The following is a 20,161-nucleotide window of genomic DNA, read 5'->3' on the forward strand; positions in this document are numbered from 1 at the left end:
TTCCCTCTCTACTCCGCATAGCAGAAACCAAATTGTGTGTTTTTCCTTTTCCCCTCTCTCTCTCTCTCTCTCTCTCTCTCTCCCTCTCTCTCTCTGTCTCTCTCTGTCTCTCTCTCTGTCTCTCTCTCTCCCTCTCTCTCTCTCTCTCTCTCTCTCTCTGTCTCTCTCTCTCTCTCCCCCACTCCCCTACTCCAGTTTGCGTCGTACATCCGGGGGGCGGTACGTAAGGAGAAGGGCCTGCCCATCCTGGTGGAGCTGCTGCGGATGGACAATGACCGGGTGGTGTGCTCCGTGGCCACTGCTCTGAGGAACATGGCCCTGGATGTCCGGAACAAGGAGCTGATAGGTTAGAAACTTCCAGAGACTCCAGTAAAGCACAGCAGTTATATACACCCACTGCTAATAAAAATACTTGGATATACACATATATTCACCATGGCCATCAAAAACTTCCACTGCAAATACTTACACAAGTATATACACAGACATACAGCATAGCCACCATACTTCCATTACTTGCTATACTGAGACATACACACACATCTGACATAGCCATCATAAACTTCCACTACAAAGATGTTAGCCATTCTGAAAAAGCAAATAATCGTGTCTGAATAGTCGAAATAACGCTGTTACTCATAACTCATGGCAGGGTTGTCTAATTGTTTGCAACAGCAGTGAGAGGGGGTTATCGTGAGAATAGTAATTGGCAGGGAACTGTGAGCGTCAGAAGCACTGAGCTGTTCCCAGTAGGAGATGCCTGCCAGGTGGTTAGGGCCCACACAACCCCGCGCCTGGGATCCCAAAGGAACAATATAGACACAAATGGAAACAAGAGGCGGATTGTATACTTGGGTCAATTAGAAGGTAATAATAAACCCTGATTGGCACGGTCCAATTACATTCCAGTCCTGCCGCTCTCCGTCTGTGTACATCTTGACGGAACACATTTTTATCAGCAAACAGTGTGGAAATAATGAAGAGGTTGGCTGCTACAGGAACAAGCCTGCGGCACCAAATGAAACATGCAGGGCTCGAGACAAAGAAGGAGGAAAAGGAAAAGGAAAGGAAAGAGGAGAGGAGAGAGAAGGGAAAGGTAGAACTTTGCCGAGTCGGACGGAGAGGAAAAAGGAAGAAAGAGAATTGCAAGCAGGCTTCCTCCTGAGACTGCAGCGCGTCGTCCTTGAGGACGGACTCATGGCGGGCGAACTCATCGCTGTTCTCTGCTCTGGAGTGCAGCTGCATAAATGTGATCCTAGTGCACAGTGGTGGAAAGGCAAAGCAAAGAGAGAAGGGAGAAGTACACTGTGTTCTTTGGCTAGCCCTTGCCCGGAGGAAGGCTCGTATAGATTGAAACAACACAGGAATGTATTACGTAATGTTTGATATATGTTGTTGCCGCACTAACACCCCCATTCGACCCACCCCTCTCTCTGTGTGTGTGTGTGTGTGTGTGTGTGTGTGTGTGTGTGTGTGTGTGTGTGTGTTTTTTTAGGGAAGTATGCCATGAGGGACCTGGTCAACCGGCTCCCTGGGGGCAACACCACCCAGCTGTCGGACGAGACGGTGGCGGCCATTTGCTGCACCCTCCACGAGGTCACCAGCAAGAACATGGAGAACGCCAAGGCCCTGGCGGACACGGGGGGCATCGAGAAGCTGGTGAACATCACCAAAGGCCGGGGAGAGAGGTGGGCAACAGAGCTGGGTTGTGCTGGTCGGGTTGGGGCTGCGGGGCTGGGGCCAGAGAGGAATGAATGCTATGTCTCACTTCTTGTGTAAACAGTGTGAGGGTTATGTAAAGCCTTGCATGTAACCACAGATTTCTGCAACACTGCTCAGCCAGTCCCTCTGTGAGTCCGTTATGCTACACATCTCTGTCCCATACTGATATCCAACACAAACATATGGACACATAAGGGTCCAACACAGACATATGGACACATAAGGGTCCAACATAAAGGTTTTGGTGTTTACCTGTCAGTTTGTGCACACCTGAGCTCACCCCTGAAGTAGTAATGAGCGAGTGTTCAGTGTTCAGGCTCACAAATGGATGTCACATGTTTGTTTCAGGTTCTCAATAAAGGTGGTGAAGGCATCTGCCCAGGTGCTGAACACCCTCTGGCAGTACAGAGACCTGCGCACCATCTATAAGAAGGTGAGGGGGCGGGCGGGGGGGGGGACGGGGGACGTGCTGCAGCTGCTGTTGACCTGAATGCCAGGAAACTTCGTCATATCAAAGCCAATTGCCCTCTGGGCGTTTTTCTTTGTTCTCTTCCAACTTTCCAATAAAAGAGGAATGCTCTAACAGCAATTGTGTGTGCGCGTGTGTGTGCGTGTGCGTGTGCGTGTTTGTGTGTGTGTTTGTCAGGATGGATGGAACCAGAATCACTTTGTCACCCCTGTCACGACGTTGGAGCGCGACCGGTTCAAGTCTCAGCCCGTTTTACCAACCACCAACCTGCAGATGTCCCCACTCCACCAGTCTGGTGAGCCCACCTGTCCTCCCAGTCCATCTATCAAAACCCTTCCCTAGCTTACGGTGTGTAAACGCCCGTCTGTTTAGACGACTCTGAATAACTCTGTTGTTTGGCTGTTGTGTTGTGTTGACAGCGGGTAGTGCCACTTCCTCTCCTGCCATACTGGGCATCAAAGAGCAGCGCTCCGACTACCAGAGGGCCCCTTCAACTATGCAATTTTATAACTACCAAGGCGACAACAATGTACATAAAAACCAACACACAGGTGAGTGTACAACCTGCAACACATACCAATGTGTATTAAATGCTAACCTTTTTGGAGTATGTGCATGTTCTCCCTGAGGCTGACATGTAGGCATTCTGTGTGCGAATCTGCGTAGTCATCCCCTATCAGCTAGAGGCCCTTGTCCCGGGACACATGGTGCAGGCAAACTCTCACACACGTGCACGTGTACAGGCACGCATGCACACACACACACACACACACACACACACACACACACACACACACACACACACACACACACACCCACACTTCACCCCCCCCCCCCCCACACACACACACCCACACACACACACACACCCCACACACCCCACACACCCCACACACCCCACACACACACACACACACACACCCCACACACCCCACACACCCCACACACACACACACCCCACACACCCCACACACACACACACCCCACACACCCCACACACCCCACACACCCCACACACACACACACACACACTGCTCTCCGCCAGCTCATCACTGCTGTAGAGACAGTGAGTCTGAGAGACAGTGGGCTCTGTTCTGGACTCCCTTTGTTGTTGCGGAGAAGTGGAAGGGGGAGGAGGGGAGGGGGGGGAGGTGGGGGAGAGGGAGGGAGGGAGGGGCAGTGCTGGGCATTGGGGCCAGACTGCCTGGGTCTGGGCATCCACCACAAAGCTGCCTTTGTCTGCTGCCCCGAGGTGGGGCAGAGATGGGCCAGGGGGACAGATGGACAGAGCCTGGGCTCGGCGGCTGGGAGGGAGGGAGGGAGGGAGGGAGGGAGAGAGGGAGGGAGGGAGGGAGGGGCAGAGTAAACAGAGCTCCGAGTGCTGACTGGGATAGTCGCTCCCTCCCAGTCTCACAGACACTCTCATCCACTGGCTCACACACAGTCTCACAGACACTCTCATCCACTGGCTCACACACAGTCTCACAGACACTCTCATCCACTGGCTCACACACAGGCCCACAGACACTCTCATCCACTGGCTCACACACAGGCCCACAGACACTCTCATCCACTGGCTCACACACAGGCCCACCCACAGATTAAAGCATGCAGAAGCACACTCTGGACTCTATAGACAGTCCTCATGCTGTTTCACAAGCTAGAAAAAGGCTGCTCAGAAACAGCAAGACAGACGCAGTACCTCATACTCGTACAAAGGCTATCAAACATCCTCACACTTTGGACATGCTTTCATGTTCACTCTTTAGAAATGCTTTCCAAGTACAAGTTATGATGCATGCACACAGACTTGCTCTTGCAAACACTCATATCGAAATACCAATATACATTGTGTAATATTCGTATACACGGTGCATCTAAGGAAACCAGCAACCCTGCTCTCTTTCACACAGATATATAAAGGCACTTTTCCCTACACATCTATACATACATGGACCCTGTGTACACACACACAAAGCCGGTGGTTGACTGGCTGCAACGTCCCTCCCTGGATGCCACCACCGTGAAAACGTGCCAAAGAAAATACCAGCCCACAGGCTCGACAAACAGCAGCTCTGCCGTCTGGCTTTCCAAGTGTCTTTTGTTATGCTGTTATATTGTGGGATCCAACTGTACATTCTCCAGAGAGAGACGCGCCAGGACGTTTGTTTTCACAGCAGCCAGGCAACTCGGCCTCATTGTGTTTCATGGCTGGCTAGCTAGCTGGCTGTCTGGCTTTGATGTTTTCATGTGTTGTGTTGTTGATTGTTTGGAGATAAATAAAAACGTTTTTTTTTTTTTTTTCTTTCTTTCTCCCTCTAGGGTCTGCGAAATCATCGCCGTATTATATCGGGTCCTACTCTTCGCCAACACGAGAGGAGCCCAGGAGAACACAGGTAAGGGGGCTCTGACAGCCACAGGCGGTGGCAACTCTGAAGTGCTCAGCGTGAGCAGCATCCTCCTGCAGGAGGACATAATCTCACAGGCCCGTCACTGGGCTCAGTGGCTCATCCACAAAGGGCAGCTTTCCCCCTCCGCTGATCACCGCAGGCATCTCCTGCTTAAGCTCACCACCCACTCATTCACCACTTGCGCATCCCTCTATCGGCCAGACAATCGATCTGTCGTTTTCGTTGTCTAGCTTTCCGAGCCCACGGCGAACTATCGGCAAACTGTCTGCCTATCTGCTTTTTAAAAAGAGATGGGGGGGGGGGGGGGTCAGGGTTAGCTGACTCTCTCGCTCCTTTGCACAAATGGAAGGAGACGGACAGGTTGTGTAGTCGGCTTAGAGGGCAAGCTGGGACAAGAGGGTGGCTCCCGTCAGCCTTTGTGCGTCCCTAAGCGAATGTGACTGCCAGGGGCTGGGGCTGGGCAGGGCACCGCTGGGTGCGCTGGGTGGCATCCAGGCACCTGTCAGAGTGTGTGGAGCCCGCTGATGTGCACTCGTCCCGGGCCTGAGATCCATGGCCCGTCGGCGAACAGCAGGCTAGCGACGCGGAGCTCCCTATCTATAATTAAAAGACGTCCGTCAAGCACACCAGGATGACACCTCTCTGCGTGAACAAGCCGAGTTGTTGCCTGTTGTCTTGACCCATTACTTTTTCATGTGTTGACAGTGGAAGGCTTGTTGTGTCGGCGTGTAGATTGTTTTGTGTGTGAATGACTGCTAAGGGTAAAACCTGGTCAAGGTGAAGGGCACAGTTTCCATAAAGACTGAGTGGCAGAGTTTGATGAGGAACGTTAGAGCTTAAAATGAAGTCAGTAGAGGATTCAGGCAATCATAGTACAAATGCACAAAACAAAACATACATGAGTAAACAAACCTTCTAGACATTGGAGACCATTACACTAGAATGAGTAAATAATTTAATTGTGGATATCAAGGTATCAACCAGTATCTTATTGCCACTTCTTATTTTAAATTTTCAATGGAAAAATTAAATTCTGGTCTAGTTAACATACCAAGCACCAAGTTGTCTTAGGTGATCATTGGCATCTAGGAAAACTAGGCGTTAGCATGATCAACCTAATGTAGGATTATCATGTGTCATCTTTGAGTATTTTTCTGTTTGAGAAACCTAATTCTTCTCTACCCCTTTTCTCCACAGCCACAGGTGTACTATGGCGATGAGCCTGGCAGGAGGAACTATGATACCTACCGAATGTACCTGCAATCGCCGCACGGCTACGAGGAGCGCTACCTGGAGGAGAGTGCCGTACGCTACTCCGCGGCGGACTACACTCCCCAGCCACTCGGGCTCAAAGCCACCACCAACTACGTGGACTTCTATTCCACCACACGGAGGCCTTCTTACCGGGCAGAGCAGTACCCCGGCTCCCCCGACTCCTGGGTATAGACCGGAGAGGGAGATGCAGAAAGAAAAAGAGATTATCGTTGAGGCACTGGGCCTTTACCAAGAGGCTCCATGAACTCTTCCACATGAACTTTTACTCGTGTGTCAGTCTGTCTGTTGTTATTTTTTTGTTGTCTCCTTTTTTTTTTTATATAAAAAAAGTAAAGATGAATGTGGCGGTCGTTCAGATGAAATCGGATTGGGGAAACGGAAAGTGAGCCAAAGAAGGAATTTATGGAATGTTTGTTGTTTTTGATTAAAAAAAAAAAACAGGGAGAACGAAAAAGGAAGAATGGAGGGGGAATCTTGCAGTGAGTGTGTCGGGAACAAAGGGGCTTGGATGCTGGGCGCCAGTGCGCCACAGGGTCCTCGCACTGTGTTGGTGTCCGTGTTGCTGTTTTTTTCTTTTGAAGACGTAGTTGTGATAGCATGGAGAAAGAGTGAGTCATGTGATGAGAAAAAAAAGGTTTGCGATAGAGAATCAAGTGGGGAATGTGTACGTAGGCATAAATCGATCACCATCATGTATCTGTTAAAAAAATAATAATAATAAAAATAATAATAATCTAATGTCATTAGTTTGTACAGAGGGAACAAATTGTATTCGTACCTATTGTTGAGATTGTGAATGCCACTGAGTCTTGTACATTTCCATCATTTTATTGTAAATACAGAATAAAAGGCCACCAGGTTTACGCTCGTCAGCACAGACATGTGCCATGTTGAATTTAATATAGAGAAATACATATATGGAGTATGAAGGGAGATGGTGGGAGCAAAGTTGGCATCGAAAACAGTCTGGAGTAATAAAAAATCACTTTTGTTTTATAAATGAATTGTGTAATTTCAGACATTTTTTTGTGACCTTGCAAAAAATAGTAGCTTTATTTTTCCATTACCTGTTCAACACAATTCATGGGGTAGTTCACTGCCATTGACTATGCACAGCTACAGAAATAAATGTCAATGTTTATTGGCCTGTGCAGAGCTTTTCATATCCATATATTCCTGAGTTTACACTACATCCACTCAAGAATTGCTTACAGATGACAATATGAATACATATTTATGAAGATATATTTATCATACAATTGGTCATAGGTCTACAGCCTATCCAAACCTTAATCAGGTTAGCAGTTTCCAAAAAGTTAGATCTACACAGATAGATACCTATATTACCTAGATAAGATTACCTTAATATTCTCTCTCTCTCTCTCTCTCTCTTTCTCTCTCTCTCGTCACAGTAAACAAATACAGTAATGAAGTTCTGTTGTGACAGGTCTAGGATTATGGGTGATCTTTTGGGAGACATAAGGCAACACCCCTAAAACTTATGCATTGGGCATGCCCGAGCTGGTCTCATGCACGCCAGACCAGAGTATGGAATATACACTGATACCACAACACATAAAAAAAAATGCGACACAAGGTTCACGCTATATTTTACAACATTGAGCCCTGGCGAGTTATGTGTAAGAATATATTGACGTTAAAGAATGCGATAGACTATGTTGTTTACCGAGAGCGAAGAGTGATTTACGTAGAGACATCAAATGTGTTGACAAATGCGATTGGGGGAAATGTTTCGTGGTCCAACCCACCACGATGCATAACAAAAACAAGTGGTCGATGGCTGCGCAATTACAGTGCTTCATAACTCATGTGGATCAAGTAGTCAGACTGTTTCCTGGTGGCACGGTCCCACTCCATATGATATATAAACAGTGCACACTGCGCAGAGGCCATGAACTTCCTGTGGGAAGGACGGGCTGCGTCACACTGTTTTACGAGTATAAAAACAACGAAGTGGGCGTTGTAGTACTTCATGTACCTTTATTGTGGACAAAACTTCAACATGGTGCAAGTACCCAAAACTGGAACGAGAGAGAATATTATTCTTAAGGCTGGCCATCCTCCAGCAGGTATTTTGATTCTTGACCGTTCTTATATTGATTCGCCGTTTCAGGCAATAGTCTGCATGTCTTTGTTTTATTTTGATTTGCTCGTGGAACACGCAGTTTGCGACACGCGTTTTCTTCGGTTCGTATAGTAAAATTACTCCTTTTCTTCTGTAGGTGCGTTTAAAGAATCGTATTCGTTGTTCCTCTTGCACTGAGCAGTTGCTCATGCATGCATATCGATTTTCATAAGCCTTATGCGAGGCATGGATTGACTTGTATCCATACCAGTAGCTGACATATTGTTTTGTCCGTTTGCAGGCTATTGGGTAGTTTGTCGAGTTCCAAACTTTTGGTTGATTGTTGTTCCTTGGTACGTCAGGGAACACTCCGTGCCCAAGAATGTCAAAGGGCATGCTTTTTGAGTAGCCTATAGAGATAAAATAACCTTGATGTTTTATTCCTTATAAACAATAAAATGTTGGCTTAATTTAAGCCGTTAATTATTCAAATTACTTTTAAGTCCGATGTTGTACAGGTGCTTGGTGTGAACATTTTGGGAATAATCAAAGCATACATTTGTGTGTATAATATAGGCTAGTCTCCGTCTGAAGTGCACTACAAAATTCGCAAGGATTATAGCGCTCAAATCCTTTGTCGTTTATTCTCTCTTTCCATAGCTTATTGGGGGTGTGGCTGTTCCTTAACCCTATATGTGCTTTCTTTGTCCAATATGACATAACACATTAGGCCTTATAGACGATAGATTTAGGGCATTGCATAAAAGTGGTAATATAGATTGTAACATTATGCACTGCCAGCCATCCCACCCCATCACTGAAGTGTTTGGGAAATCTCAGCATAACTGATTTGCTCACCCAGTTTTATTTGTCAGCAGCAGCACTCTGTAGCCTTAAGGCAAACAATCAGCCTCTGAAGCCTAAATACTGTTCATGCCAATGGAAAGGCCTCTGTACAATTTTCCACTCTCCCAGTTTCCTAAATCAATGGTTCATTTATTTATGTGTCTGTAACCTTAACCGCCTGGACTGCTAACTGGCTTATATCTGGTGACCGCCATGTGAAAGTCTCTGTGATTTATGTCTGTGTAGTGAAGGCTGGCGGTATGCGTGTTGCCAAGAAGAACACAGATGACGGTGGCGCACCAGAGAAGGAGACCAAGAGGCCTGAGAAGACCAGGTATGTTGCTCCCTCACTTTGAATCAGGAGGCTCTCTGAGGTCTCTGAGATAGAAGACTATCTGTACGAGATCTCAATCAACCTTTTTAGGTTTATATACGGAATACATAAAGTGACTGGACATGTTGGTTGGAAGTGTTGGCTGTATTATTGTCTGAGTGTATTTAATAAAAATAAAATAAAAAAATAATTAATTATTCCCTCACGGATTTTGCATGCATTTGTTTGGGGTGGTAGTAGCCCCAACATTGAAGTTTTAGAGGAAACTCTGCTTCTGTTAATCAGTGCTTCTAGTAATGGGCTAAAAAGTCTTAGGATCATAGTACTGGATGCCTCAACTTAAATTACTCCCCTTTGGAAATGCATTAAAGAGGATTTAGTCAATTATGTAATGACCTTTTGAAATGGTGATTTCAGATCTTTGAACACCACCTCCAGAATGCAACAAGTCAGTGTTTTGTTGGCTGGAACACTGGATAAGGTCTGTATGTCAGATTTTTACATCACACTTGCAGCATTTGTGATCATACCAGTTCAATGCATACACGAATGAATGGGATCAGGGGTGTGTTGGTGCTCTCTAGAAGTACACCATGCATTACACAAATTAAATTATTCTAATTGTGCAGTGAATTATCCCTTCCACATTGATGAATGTTTATAGGTCTGCTTTCATAAACTAACCAGATTCTCCTGAAGTGTTGAAATGGGTAGATGTAGGGCACACTTATTCAGGTGATCCATCAGATGCACCATGCTCTGATTTTCACTCTCCTCACTGTTTGTGCATATACACAGGAAATGCACACTATTTGTGATGGATCAAAAAGTCTGTGCTCTTATCTTGTCTTTGTGCTTACTAAAATGTTAGTGTTTTTTTTTTTTTTTACGTGGTTGCAGCTGAGTCACGACTTTCCGGAGACCCCGGCGAGCGTGCGGCACAGCAGAGTCCGACCGGCAATGGAGAAACCTCATGTGCCCCGGAGCTTCTTCATCCAGCAGCCTCGCAAATGCTGAACCTCCCTCATACCCACACGCATACAAGCACACAGCCACGGATACCAGCATTGAGTGCCACAGGTCTGCCTTGTGTAGTCAACTGTAAGACAAACAGGAAGTGAGTGTGCTTTGAAGCGTGTTGTGTGCATTGAGGAACTGACACAAGTTGCCAGTTAATCTTTAACCCTTTCGATTAATGTGACATCTGTTTAGGCTGTTAGATGCAAGCCCTTCTAACCTTGCACCTTTGGTGCAAGACCGTTTTAATATCGCTTAGGTATTTTTGTATGCTTACTATAAACCAGTCTTGGTTTGTGCTTTTGAGTGCTTCACTAGCTTGACACTCACTGTTCCTGAAATGTCTTTTGTAGTAAGACAGGTTTGGCATTTGTTTACAGCTTTGTGTTTGCATGGCATTACTTTAAAGGCTTATTTTTGTTGGTGAACTAAAATTTAATATTTTTTCACTGTCTTGCTTAAGATTGACAACTTCAGTAAAGACCCACATTTCTGCAAACCTGATTGTTGTCTTTCATTGGCGCATAACTACCACTAGATGGAGGCAAACTTTATCTTTCCCCCACCGTGTAGGATTACAAGTTTTAACTCCTCTGCAATGTCATACTTGATCCTTTTCCCAGACATGCATCCTAGTTCTCCATCCTGTTTTTCACAACTTTAATGCTACTTATTCTACAGCTCTGTTAGACTTTTTGGTCATGTCTTTTTGTTTTTTAATAATCACTCATTCCAAAGGGAGACATCCACATATTTCACATCAGATCTGGTATTCCTTATAGATTCTTTAGTCCTCTTTCTGGCCTTGACAAAAGCTACACTATGCAGTTTATTTGAACAGTTGCTATGGTAGCAGGCCCAGCTATGTGCTCATTTTTCCATGATCCCTGCATAGATATTCCAAAGTGCCATCTTTTAGATCTCTTTCTCTCATTCCCTTTTTCCCCTTGAGAGGCTTCCTGCATGTTTATGTACCATTCGTGCGTTCCTCACAAAAGCCTCCCTGTGATGAGCTCAGACCAGTGAATGGGAAAGAGCTTTACGCTCCTCTATAGGCTAAGGGGAAGGAAGTGCAGCATGTGGTTTTGTCCTTTCACACGCTGGCACTTGGACCACTAGCTATTCCTGATCGAGGGGTTGGAGAAGCTTTTATGAAAAGACCTGAACAGCAAAGCTGTATGCAGTGCATTCAAATGGAGTGATCTAAAGAAATATATATTTTGTAATGCATTACAGGCAACCGTACTGTGTAGTCAAACTAGTTGTCTTTAAAATCCCTCAGATGCCTTTCCAGATCAAGATACAAGGCAGCAGTTTCATTGAATTATCCAAATGTCAGTCACATTTTCAGCAAACAATGTTTTGCATGTTTTTTTCCCCCCCACGAGAGACACGACTGACTGGTTGCACCACATCCTTATTTTGAAAGACCACAATAATAAGACTGTAGGGGCTGTGTGTGACTGATGCAAATGCATGATCATATGTGGTATTGGATAACATCAGTGAAAGGAAACATGTGGGAGAGGAGAACCAGGCAAGCCAGAGCACATCATGAACCGAATCATTGGGAGTCAGCTTTCTTCTCATACTTCTGACTTGTCTCCTTCCTCTCTCACATAGCCACTAGTGTCAAATATGGGTGTAGGCTCGTTACAGTTTGTGACCGTGGTCTTGGCACATGCCACCCTCCAGCTCTGCACGCAATATGGTTAACACATGGCATCAAATTGTTGAATTTTTAAATTTTATTTTATATATATATATATATATATATATACATAGACGTGGACAAAATTGTTGGTACCCTTCCGTTAAAGAAAGGTAAACCCACAATGGTCACTGGAATAACTTGAAACTGACAAAAGTAATAAATACAAATTTACTGAAAATGAACTAATGAAAATCGGACTTTGCTTTTGAATTGTGGTTCAACAGAATAATAATAAAAAAAAAAATAATAAAAAAAAATCAAACTGGCCTGGACAAAAAGGAAGGTACCCCTAAAAAAGATTGAAAATAATTTGACCTTAGGGACATGTTAAACTAAGGTGTGTCCTCTAATTAGCATTACAAGTGTCTTTAAACTTGTAATCAGTCAGTCTGCCTATTTTAAGGGTGAAAAGTAGTCACTGTGCTGTTTGGTATCATGGTGTGTACCACACTGAACATGGACCACAGAAAGCTAAGGAGAGAGTTGTCTCAGGAGATTAGAAAGAAAATTATAGACAAGCATGTTAAAGGAAAAGGCTATAAGACCATCTCCAAGCAGCTTGATATTCCTGTGACTACAGTTGCATATATTATTCAGAAGTTTAAGGTCCAGGGTACTGTAGCCAACCTCCTTGGAAGTGGCCGCAAGGGGAAAATTGATGACAAATTGAAGATACGGATAATACGAATGGTAACCAAAGAGCCCAGAACAACTTCCAAAGAGATTAAAGGTGAACTCCAAGGTCAAGGTACATCAGTGTCAGATCGCACCATCCGTCGCAGTTTGAGCCAAAGTCGACCGAGGAGGACACCACTGTTGAAAGCAAATCATAAAAAAGCGAGACTGGAATTTGCCAAAATGCATATTGACAAGCCACAGGGCTTCTGGGAAAATGTCCCTTGGACAGATGAGACAAAACTGGAGCTTTTTGGCAAGTCACATCAGCTCTATGTTAACAGACGCAAAAATGAAGCATACAAAGAAAAGAACACTGTACCTACTGTGAAACATGGAGGAGGCTCGGTTATGTTCTGGGGCTGCTTTGCTACATCTGGCACAGGGTGTCTTGAATCTGTGCAGGGTACAATGAAATCTCAAGACTATCACATCATTCTGGAACGAAATGTGTTGCCCAGTGTCAGAAAGCTTGGTCTCAGTCGCAGGTCATGGGTCCTCCAACAGGATAATGTCTCAAAAAACACACCTAAAAACACCCAAGAATGGCTAAGAGCAAAACATTGGACTATTCTGAAGTGGCCTTCTATGAGCCCTGATCTAAATCCTATTGAACATCTGTGGAAGGAACTGAAACATGCAGTCTGGAGAAGGCACCCTTCAAACCTGAGACAGCTGGGGCAGTTTGCTCACAAGGATTTGGCCAAAATATCTGTTGACAGGTGCAAAAGTCTCATTGAGAGTTACAGAAATCGGTTGATTGCAGCGATTGCCTCAAAAGGTTATGCAACAAAATATTAAGTTAAGGGTACCATCATTTTTGTCCAGGCCAGTTTCATTATTTATTTATTTTTAATTATTCTGTTGAACCACAATTCAAAAGCAATGTCTGATTTTCATTAGTTAACTTTCAGTAAATTTGTATTTATTATTACTTTTGTCAGTTTCAAGTTATTTCAGTGACAATTGTGGGTTTTTCTTTCTTTTTTGGGAAGGGTAACAACAATTTTGTCCTCGTTTGTATATATATTGAGAATATAATCATTTGAATGTGTCTGCTATCTGAGGGGAAAGTGGGATCAGTAGATCAAGGGTTTCTGGGATCTATTTAATCGTGGTCCCTTCTGATGCACATAGGATTGGGGCTGGTTACATGTGTGTGTATATAATGAGCACCTGAAGGAATCCACCAGAGATGTAAGGGGTATGTGCCTACAGTCCTGGGATGCTCCACAAGGCCATGTGTGCTGAGAGGATTAAGCCAGACCATCTGTGTGTGATTCATTTCACCTAAATCAATGGCTGATTTCCATAGACCTTCAAGATGAAGCATCTATTCCTCAAGTGCTGTGCCTGTCTATGTCCCTAATTAAACCAGGGAAAAATAAATACATTATTTTTATATATATATACACACACACACACACAGACAAGGACCGTATTCTTGACTATTGCTGATAACAGTGAATGTAATACATGATTCATGTGCAATGCAGAATTATTATAAAAAGTACAGAAATTCGATACACATACCTTAGTGGTCCCGATACATTTGGTTCATTCCTAAGGCTGTGAATTGTAAACCAGAGTAATATGGTGCCTGTCAGGACACCATTCCCTGCTGCAGTGCTTTTGTTGAGACTGGCCATCATGACAGAATTCCCTCTGATAAAAGATGAACCCCATTCAGCTGCTCCTGTGTACCACCATGCCTCACCAGAGAGAGATAATGAGGATCTCAGACAGCTCTGGCAGCCAGACCTGCCTGAATGTGGGCCAAGGCCCACTAGATGCCTTTCTGGCACTGCTGTTCAAACAGTGCTGAACACTCAACACGTGCGTGTGTGTGTGTGTATGTGTGTGTGTGTGTGTGTGTGTGTGTGTGTGTGTGTGTGTGTGTGTGTGTGTGTGTGTGTGTGTGCATGCGTGCCTGTATGTGTGTGTGTGTCTGTGAAATCAACTATCCAAGACATTCCAGCAATTACAACAATCTTATAAAAATAACAGTAACAAACTGAATAGAACAAATATTCAAATATCAGGCTACTTTTACTGTTGTTAATATTTTCTGGATGTAAATAGTTCTATGAATGTGGTGGTCCAGTATAATCCAGTAGTACACATGCTGCTGTAACAGCTTTCATCCTCTTGGTGTCACCAGAGAGTAGCTCTACAGCATCTTCCAGACCAAGAACTGAAGATGTGAGTGTTGAAATTATAAACATGACAATGGAATACTTCACATAACCTTAACCTTAAAGTTCCTCATGTAGTATTTCAATTTCTACTCTTAACAAATGGAAGGCTACGGGGAAATGCAATTGGTTTATGTAGGCTACTTTTACAATAGAAAAGACAAGGACATGGTCAGTCTGTAAGACACATTCTCTACACAAGATCAAAACACGGGGGCTACACTTTGGAGCAGCTTACTTGGACATGATGGAGAGCGGTCGACAATTTTCCAATTGCTGAAAATGCAGGAAAGAATTACATGATGATGTGGGGGTTTGAATTGACCTTTCGCCACAATATTATATCAAACCCACCTTGACAGTTTCAAAAAGGCTCTATAACTATGTCCTATAGAAGTGAATGTCGCAGTAATTTAACCAAAGCCAACCCAGGAATATCTTAATTCAGTCAATATCGTCAAGTAGGCTAAACTATATTATAATACGGTAATTCCATGCACGTATGATATGAGGAAATACAGAGAGCATCACTCGCAGCTAGCCTACGTTCACGTTATGGCTGGTGTTTTGCTACTGGAGAGAAGCAGCTCACCTCTGGGGGGTTGGACTGGCTGTCTCTGCTCACCCTGCCAGATGACCTCATGGTGCTAGTTAGAGAGGGAGGAGGAGGAGCTCCACAGCGTTCCTTTGGACTATCTCAGGATCCATGTGAAGATAAGCCTAGAGAAAACTTTTCCACCCGGAAAATTCATGACTTAAACAGGTAACGTTAATACTTTATACCACTTATTTTCTGCCTTCGTATTAAGACGCTGGAGATACAACAACACTTGCCAGTGTTTGCTGAAATGTTTAAATGAGTGAATATGTGACTGGTGCTAATGAGCATGTTCGTATAATCCGGCGGGTTCAGAATTTGTTGGGACATGTCTCCAGAGAAAACAGAATATGATATAGTGAGTGACAATAATGATGTGACTGACTGAGGGCGACGTAAAGCCAGCTGTCGAGTGTTAAGTTAACCTTCTTTAAACTTTGCTGTCTATTGCTAGCTGAAGCTTTTGTCATTTTTCATTAACGAGTTGACAGTTCAGTTATCCGGGTGACGCGGATCGTGGGGGGGGGGATTCGGATGAAAGTTTTGATAGAAGTTGAGTCTCCCGCCTGCCAGTGAGCTAGCAACCTGCAACCCTGGAAATCGAATTGGTAGGCTACTCCTATTGGAAATTAGCAAACGCATCCTTTCGTTATCTTTGAACACGAAAATGTCCAATCTGAATTAGTAAATTAGTAATTATTCGCTTTTTGACAAACCTTAGCCTGAAAACAAATTCTGAAATGACGTTACCTACAAGGTAGTTCAACCTCAGTCTACATGAATCTGAAACATAGAAACGACTCTTGTATGGTTAGTTTACCAATATATCGGGTTGTAAAATTGTGAGGGTACACAAGTAGGCTAGAAGTTGGGTATCGCTCAAAAGCAGTTACGGTAAACTTCGCATTATTTTTAGAAGATGAGCAGTGGTTTGAAAATCACGACCCAGCCCATTTAATGAGCTACTCGCCAATATGGATTCAACTGAGTCATGTTCCCTTACATGTCACTGTAAAGTGAGCGTCATCCTTCAGGGACATACCCTTGCCCAAAGACGTGTTTCCACACCGCAGGTCTGTAGGGAGAAAGGGAGAGCTATTGTCTTTATGAAATCCTCCGTGATGAGAGATGTCACATCACGTTTTGATCAGCATGGCCGATGTAAACAAGGGTGAAGTATCATCTGGTTATCTGCAGATCCACATAAAGGCGACGCTGCATGCATCTTAGAAGTACATGGACACCATTTTTAACTGACTTCCCCTAACCCTATCTTCTTTTCTATTGAACCAAATAGCCTTGCTATTTCCTCTCAATTGGCTCTGTCAGTCACTTCTGCAGAATTCTGTTTCTGGTTGCCTAAACATTTCTCATTATACTTCCATTTTTAAAAGCTGAATAATCTTTCCTTCAACAATTGCTCTAATTCCCCCCCCCCTTCAGCACAACTAACAAAGTGTGTAATGAAGTCATAGTAGAAAGTTTGGTTCCCATGGTACGTCGCCAGTTGGCAAATAACAGGTGCTGGCACCAAGTAAAATTGTTGATGCTCAGAAAAGGCAACAGGGCCATTGACCTGACAGAACTCTTGGTGGTGTTAGTTGATGTCTCAACAATATGGACATTATGTGATGAGTTGTAAGTGTGTTGTGGTGCCAAATATCTCATATCTGGAGGGGAAGTGTGGTTTAGCGACTGTTTCTGGGTTAGTTTGTGTAAAGCCTGTTGGTGTTGCTGTCATCTTATGTTGTTGTTATGTTGTTGGCTGTTTAAATGGATCTTTGAATCAACAGCAGTAAATTCTGCTGCATTCCCGTGCCAGTGTTTAGGTAGGCCGACATGTCAGACAAATGTTGCAGTGTAACTGGCTAATGTCAGCACCACTAGACGTGGGTCCAGAGAGTGCTAATGGCTGCTTTTTGAAACAGTAATTGGATAATTACACTCAAAGCACCATTCTTCTGGATTAAAGAGAGGCTTGTGTTTGGCAGCAGGCTCATAGATCACAACTGGGACATTTTTATTATGCTATGGTTGTCTGAGTGGTTCTGGTGGCCCGTGGTGAAACAATCATTTAATAATAGCGGCTGTGGCCTAAGCCCATGAGTGAGTTCCAATAAAGCTCCCTCTCTCTCTCTTTTTTTCTTTCTTTCTTTCTTTCTTTCTCTTTCTTTCTCTCTTTCTCTTTCTTTCTTTATCTTTCACTCTCGCTGTGTGAGTGCAGGAGAGAAAGAGAAAGAAAGAGAGGGAGAGTGAGCGAGCGAGCAAGTGCATAAGTGACTATCATATTAAACTTCTTCTATTAAGTAGTTGATTATCAAGCTTGTGTTTCCCTATAATTGCCATATTAAACTGAACTAGCTTCATTTGTGTTCGTTTCATGGTGCAAACAGACATGTTTGTTTAAAAATGATCTGTTGCTTTTCAGATGGCTTCAGTGTGTTTAAAGTTTGCAGTATAATTGACCCACCAACACCGCCACCACCACCTCACACACACACACACACACACACTCATTCACATACTCTTTATTAATCCTGTTTGTTTAGTTTAGGCCTGTCATTTTTGGATGAGGACAGCTTAAGCAGGAAGAATGTAGGGAGAACAAACCATACCACATTGTGAAATTTAAAGTAATCTCAGCACAGGCTTGTACAAACACACTTATTTTGAAGACTAGATTATTTGTTGTCATTTCAAGGCTGGACTTGTCATCATCTTGAACGCAGGCATTCAACAGACAAACTAGCACGGTGACCTCTAAGAAGTTTGAACCATCTTCATGTGGTTATCACCTCTGGGGCAGGGGCTGTTAGAATTCTCCTTGTAACACCTGGGTTCTATTAGCATTTTTCCCATGTGTATCCAGAACCCCTCAAGGGAGATTGTAGGCCTAGATGTAGACTTGCTGTTATGACTTGGGATCAGGGAAGGTTTTGTCTGTAAGGCTTTCCGGAAACTTTGTGTCATAGTTGAAATGATTCCAAGTGGATGACTGTGGTATTTGGTGCGACATTCTTGTGTTTGCCTTGCATTGACTTTGCCCGCTGTCGTCTGCACAAGACTATGCAGTCTTGTTTTCCTTAGTGTGGGAGAGTCCCACACTTCTGGTAAATTACTATTTCCTTCAGACCCTTCTTTTTCCTGTTGTGTGATGCTGTATTGTTGAACTTGTACAATTGAGTTCCCATGGTGCCTTATCTGCGAGCTGTCTGGTGTGAAACACCTGTGATATGTTTATCAGGTAAGATCTGGCAGCCCTGTGAAGAAGTACCTAGTCATTCACTAACCATAAGGACTGGGCATGAGAAATCCCTATACCACAAGCTGGTCCAGATTTACAGCATTGGATTCATCTCATCAATGCTCTGACTAAATACCATCTCATATGAAGTCCTCAGGAAATAAATGAAACTGTCAGAAGTTGCTATGTGACAAGGGAAAGCCTGTAGACTTTCAACTCTGCCAGTTAATGTTTGAGCTTAATCAAATAGCAGGAGGCCCCCAATCTCTCCTCTTGTCTGCATCAGTGCAGGTCAGCTTTCACCAGCTTATCTGAGCCTCACATGCTAAAGTTAGAGCTTGCTGGGTGCAGTGTTCATTCATTACTCGCGCTGAATTTGGCCAGGCCTATAAGGTTTCCCCTGTCAAAACAAAGACAAGAAAAGGGATTTGAGATTTGGACAGGAAATGATTGTATTTCCACAACCATTCTGGTAGACCTGGGTGACCGCTTTAAGTGTTGCGATACGATTTCATGAATATCCTCTTGCTTTTCCTGTTGGTTGAGAGATGGGACGTGGGAGATTTGGATAGGATGGTGGGGGGAGAGAGATAACTGAAGAGTGCAGTGGAAGAGTCAGTGCTCAAACTTTGTTTCAGGAGGCTTGGTGTTGGGTATGATCCATTGAAAGGGTCTAGAAAGGATATATACAATACATGATTTACTTACATACAAGATACAGGCAATGGGACTGCTTACAAACTTTCCACAGTATTTGTTTATTGTCAGTGTTCAGAGCTATTGTTCAATAAGTGCCACCAAGGGAAGCAGAGCATATAGCCTAATTAAAATTAAAATGGAAAGTAGTTGGTTAAGTCTTGTTGTTTCTCTGTAAAGGGTCAAGGTTGAACAGAGGACAGTGGGCCAGTATTTTGTCTTCCTTGGTTCTTCAGGACGCAACAATCCTATGATGTGAGTTTGAGTTTCCACAGCCTCAGGTGAAACAGTAAATCCTGAGCAGTCGTTGCCCCAGAAACATGTCTCAACTCTTATCCAAGTGCTTAGGAAGTTGGAAACGAGAATAGCAACTATCCTTCTGGTTACTTTAGCACAGTGTGTGCAAACAGTTAAAGAAGAAACTGTCAGGTTGACACCCCCCCTCTTTTTGTTATCAAGAGTGCAGTTCAGAAACTAGGGAGCCTGACACCCTTTTGAAGGTTTGTTGTTGTTACCATGCTCCAGTGTTGTGATGATTCTTCTTGCTAATGTCAGCATTCTGAGGGAAACAAAATGGATTGTCGGTGAGCTTTAAATTCAGCAGTAGTGATTGTGAGTCACCAAGACAGATGTGAAATGTCTTTAATGAAACACATGAAAAAAACCTTTAAATATACTAAGCTTGAACTATGTCTGGATGTTTTTTTATAGCCACGAAGTTGGATTCTGTTCACTCTGCAGAAATACGTTTTAGGGGAACAGCAAGCTTGAAATAAATCCCTGTGTATCTTATCAATAGCAGATGTCCTTGGCTCTGAATAGTGTATTGTTATTTGTTACAGATTAGTAGTGTCATCCTCTTTTAATGTTAACATAGCC

The 20,161-nt window shown here is 43.9% G+C and overlaps 3 protein-coding genes across 16 annotated transcripts in view; all 3 read left to right on the top strand.

The window, feature by feature from the left end:
- The window catches only part of LOC105908032 (plakophilin-4), a 90,042-nt gene extending 83,332 nt beyond the window's left edge, over window positions 1-6,710 (top strand). For all 12 annotated transcript variants that reach the window (XM_031558121.2, XM_031558118.2, XM_031558120.2 and 9 more), the window contains 7 exons: window positions 196-346; window positions 1,496-1,688; window positions 2,071-2,155; window positions 2,369-2,486; window positions 2,611-2,742; window positions 4,514-4,587; window positions 5,800-6,710. In XM_031558121.2, coding sequence (XP_031413981.1) covers window positions 196-346; window positions 1,496-1,688; window positions 2,071-2,155; window positions 2,369-2,486; window positions 2,611-2,742; window positions 4,514-4,587; window positions 5,800-6,048 — 1,002 coding nt within the window. In that variant the 3' untranslated portion in view covers window positions 6,049-6,710. The remainder of the gene's footprint in view (window positions 1-195; window positions 347-1,495; window positions 1,689-2,070; window positions 2,156-2,368; window positions 2,487-2,610; window positions 2,743-4,513; window positions 4,588-5,799) is intronic.
- Window positions 6,711-7,818: 1,108 nt separating this feature from the next.
- On the top strand, window positions 7,819-10,659 carry dap1b (death associated protein 1b). Its single transcript, XM_012836510.3, has 4 exons — window positions 7,819-7,967; window positions 9,056-9,143; window positions 9,561-9,624; window positions 10,044-10,659. The coding sequence occupies exons 1-4, from the start codon at window positions 7,871-7,873 to the stop codon at window positions 10,158-10,160; spliced, it is 366 nt and encodes a 121-aa protein (XP_012691964.1). The 5' UTR covers window positions 7,819-7,870; the 3' UTR covers window positions 10,161-10,659.
- Window positions 10,660-15,312: 4,653 nt separating this feature from the next.
- tanc1b (tetratricopeptide repeat, ankyrin repeat and coiled-coil containing 1b) overlaps window positions 15,313-20,161 on the top strand; it is a 117,919-nt gene continuing 113,070 nt past the window's right edge. The window contains exon 1 of one of the 3 annotated variants that reach the window (XM_031558172.2): window positions 15,313-15,507. The gene's annotated coding sequence lies outside the window, so the exon portion shown is untranslated. Of the gene's footprint in view, window positions 15,508-15,529; window positions 15,951-20,161 lie in introns of those variants that run through there. The other 2 variants (XM_012836453.3, XM_012836452.3) reach the window with 2 other exon arrangements.

This window comes from Clupea harengus, chromosome 2 (genome assembly GCF_900700415.2).
Source record: "Clupea harengus chromosome 2, Ch_v2.0.2, whole genome shotgun sequence".
Lineage (NCBI taxonomy): Eukaryota > Metazoa > Chordata > Actinopteri > Clupeiformes > Clupeidae > Clupea > Clupea harengus.

Excerpts from the sequence above, each read along its gene's own strand:
- dap1b (XM_012836510.3), top strand. The coding sequence starts at position 7,871 with ATGTACCTTTATTGTGGACAAAACTTCAACATGGTGCAAGTACCCAAA. Across the intron at positions 7,968-9,055 it reads GGCTGGCCATCCTCCAGCAG|TGAAGGCTGGCGGTATGCGT; the intron begins GTATTTTGATTC and ends ATGTCTGTGTAG. Across the intron at positions 9,144-9,560 it reads AAGAGGCCTGAGAAGACCAG|ATCTTTGAACACCACCTCCA; the intron begins GTATGTTGCTCC and ends TGGTGATTTCAG.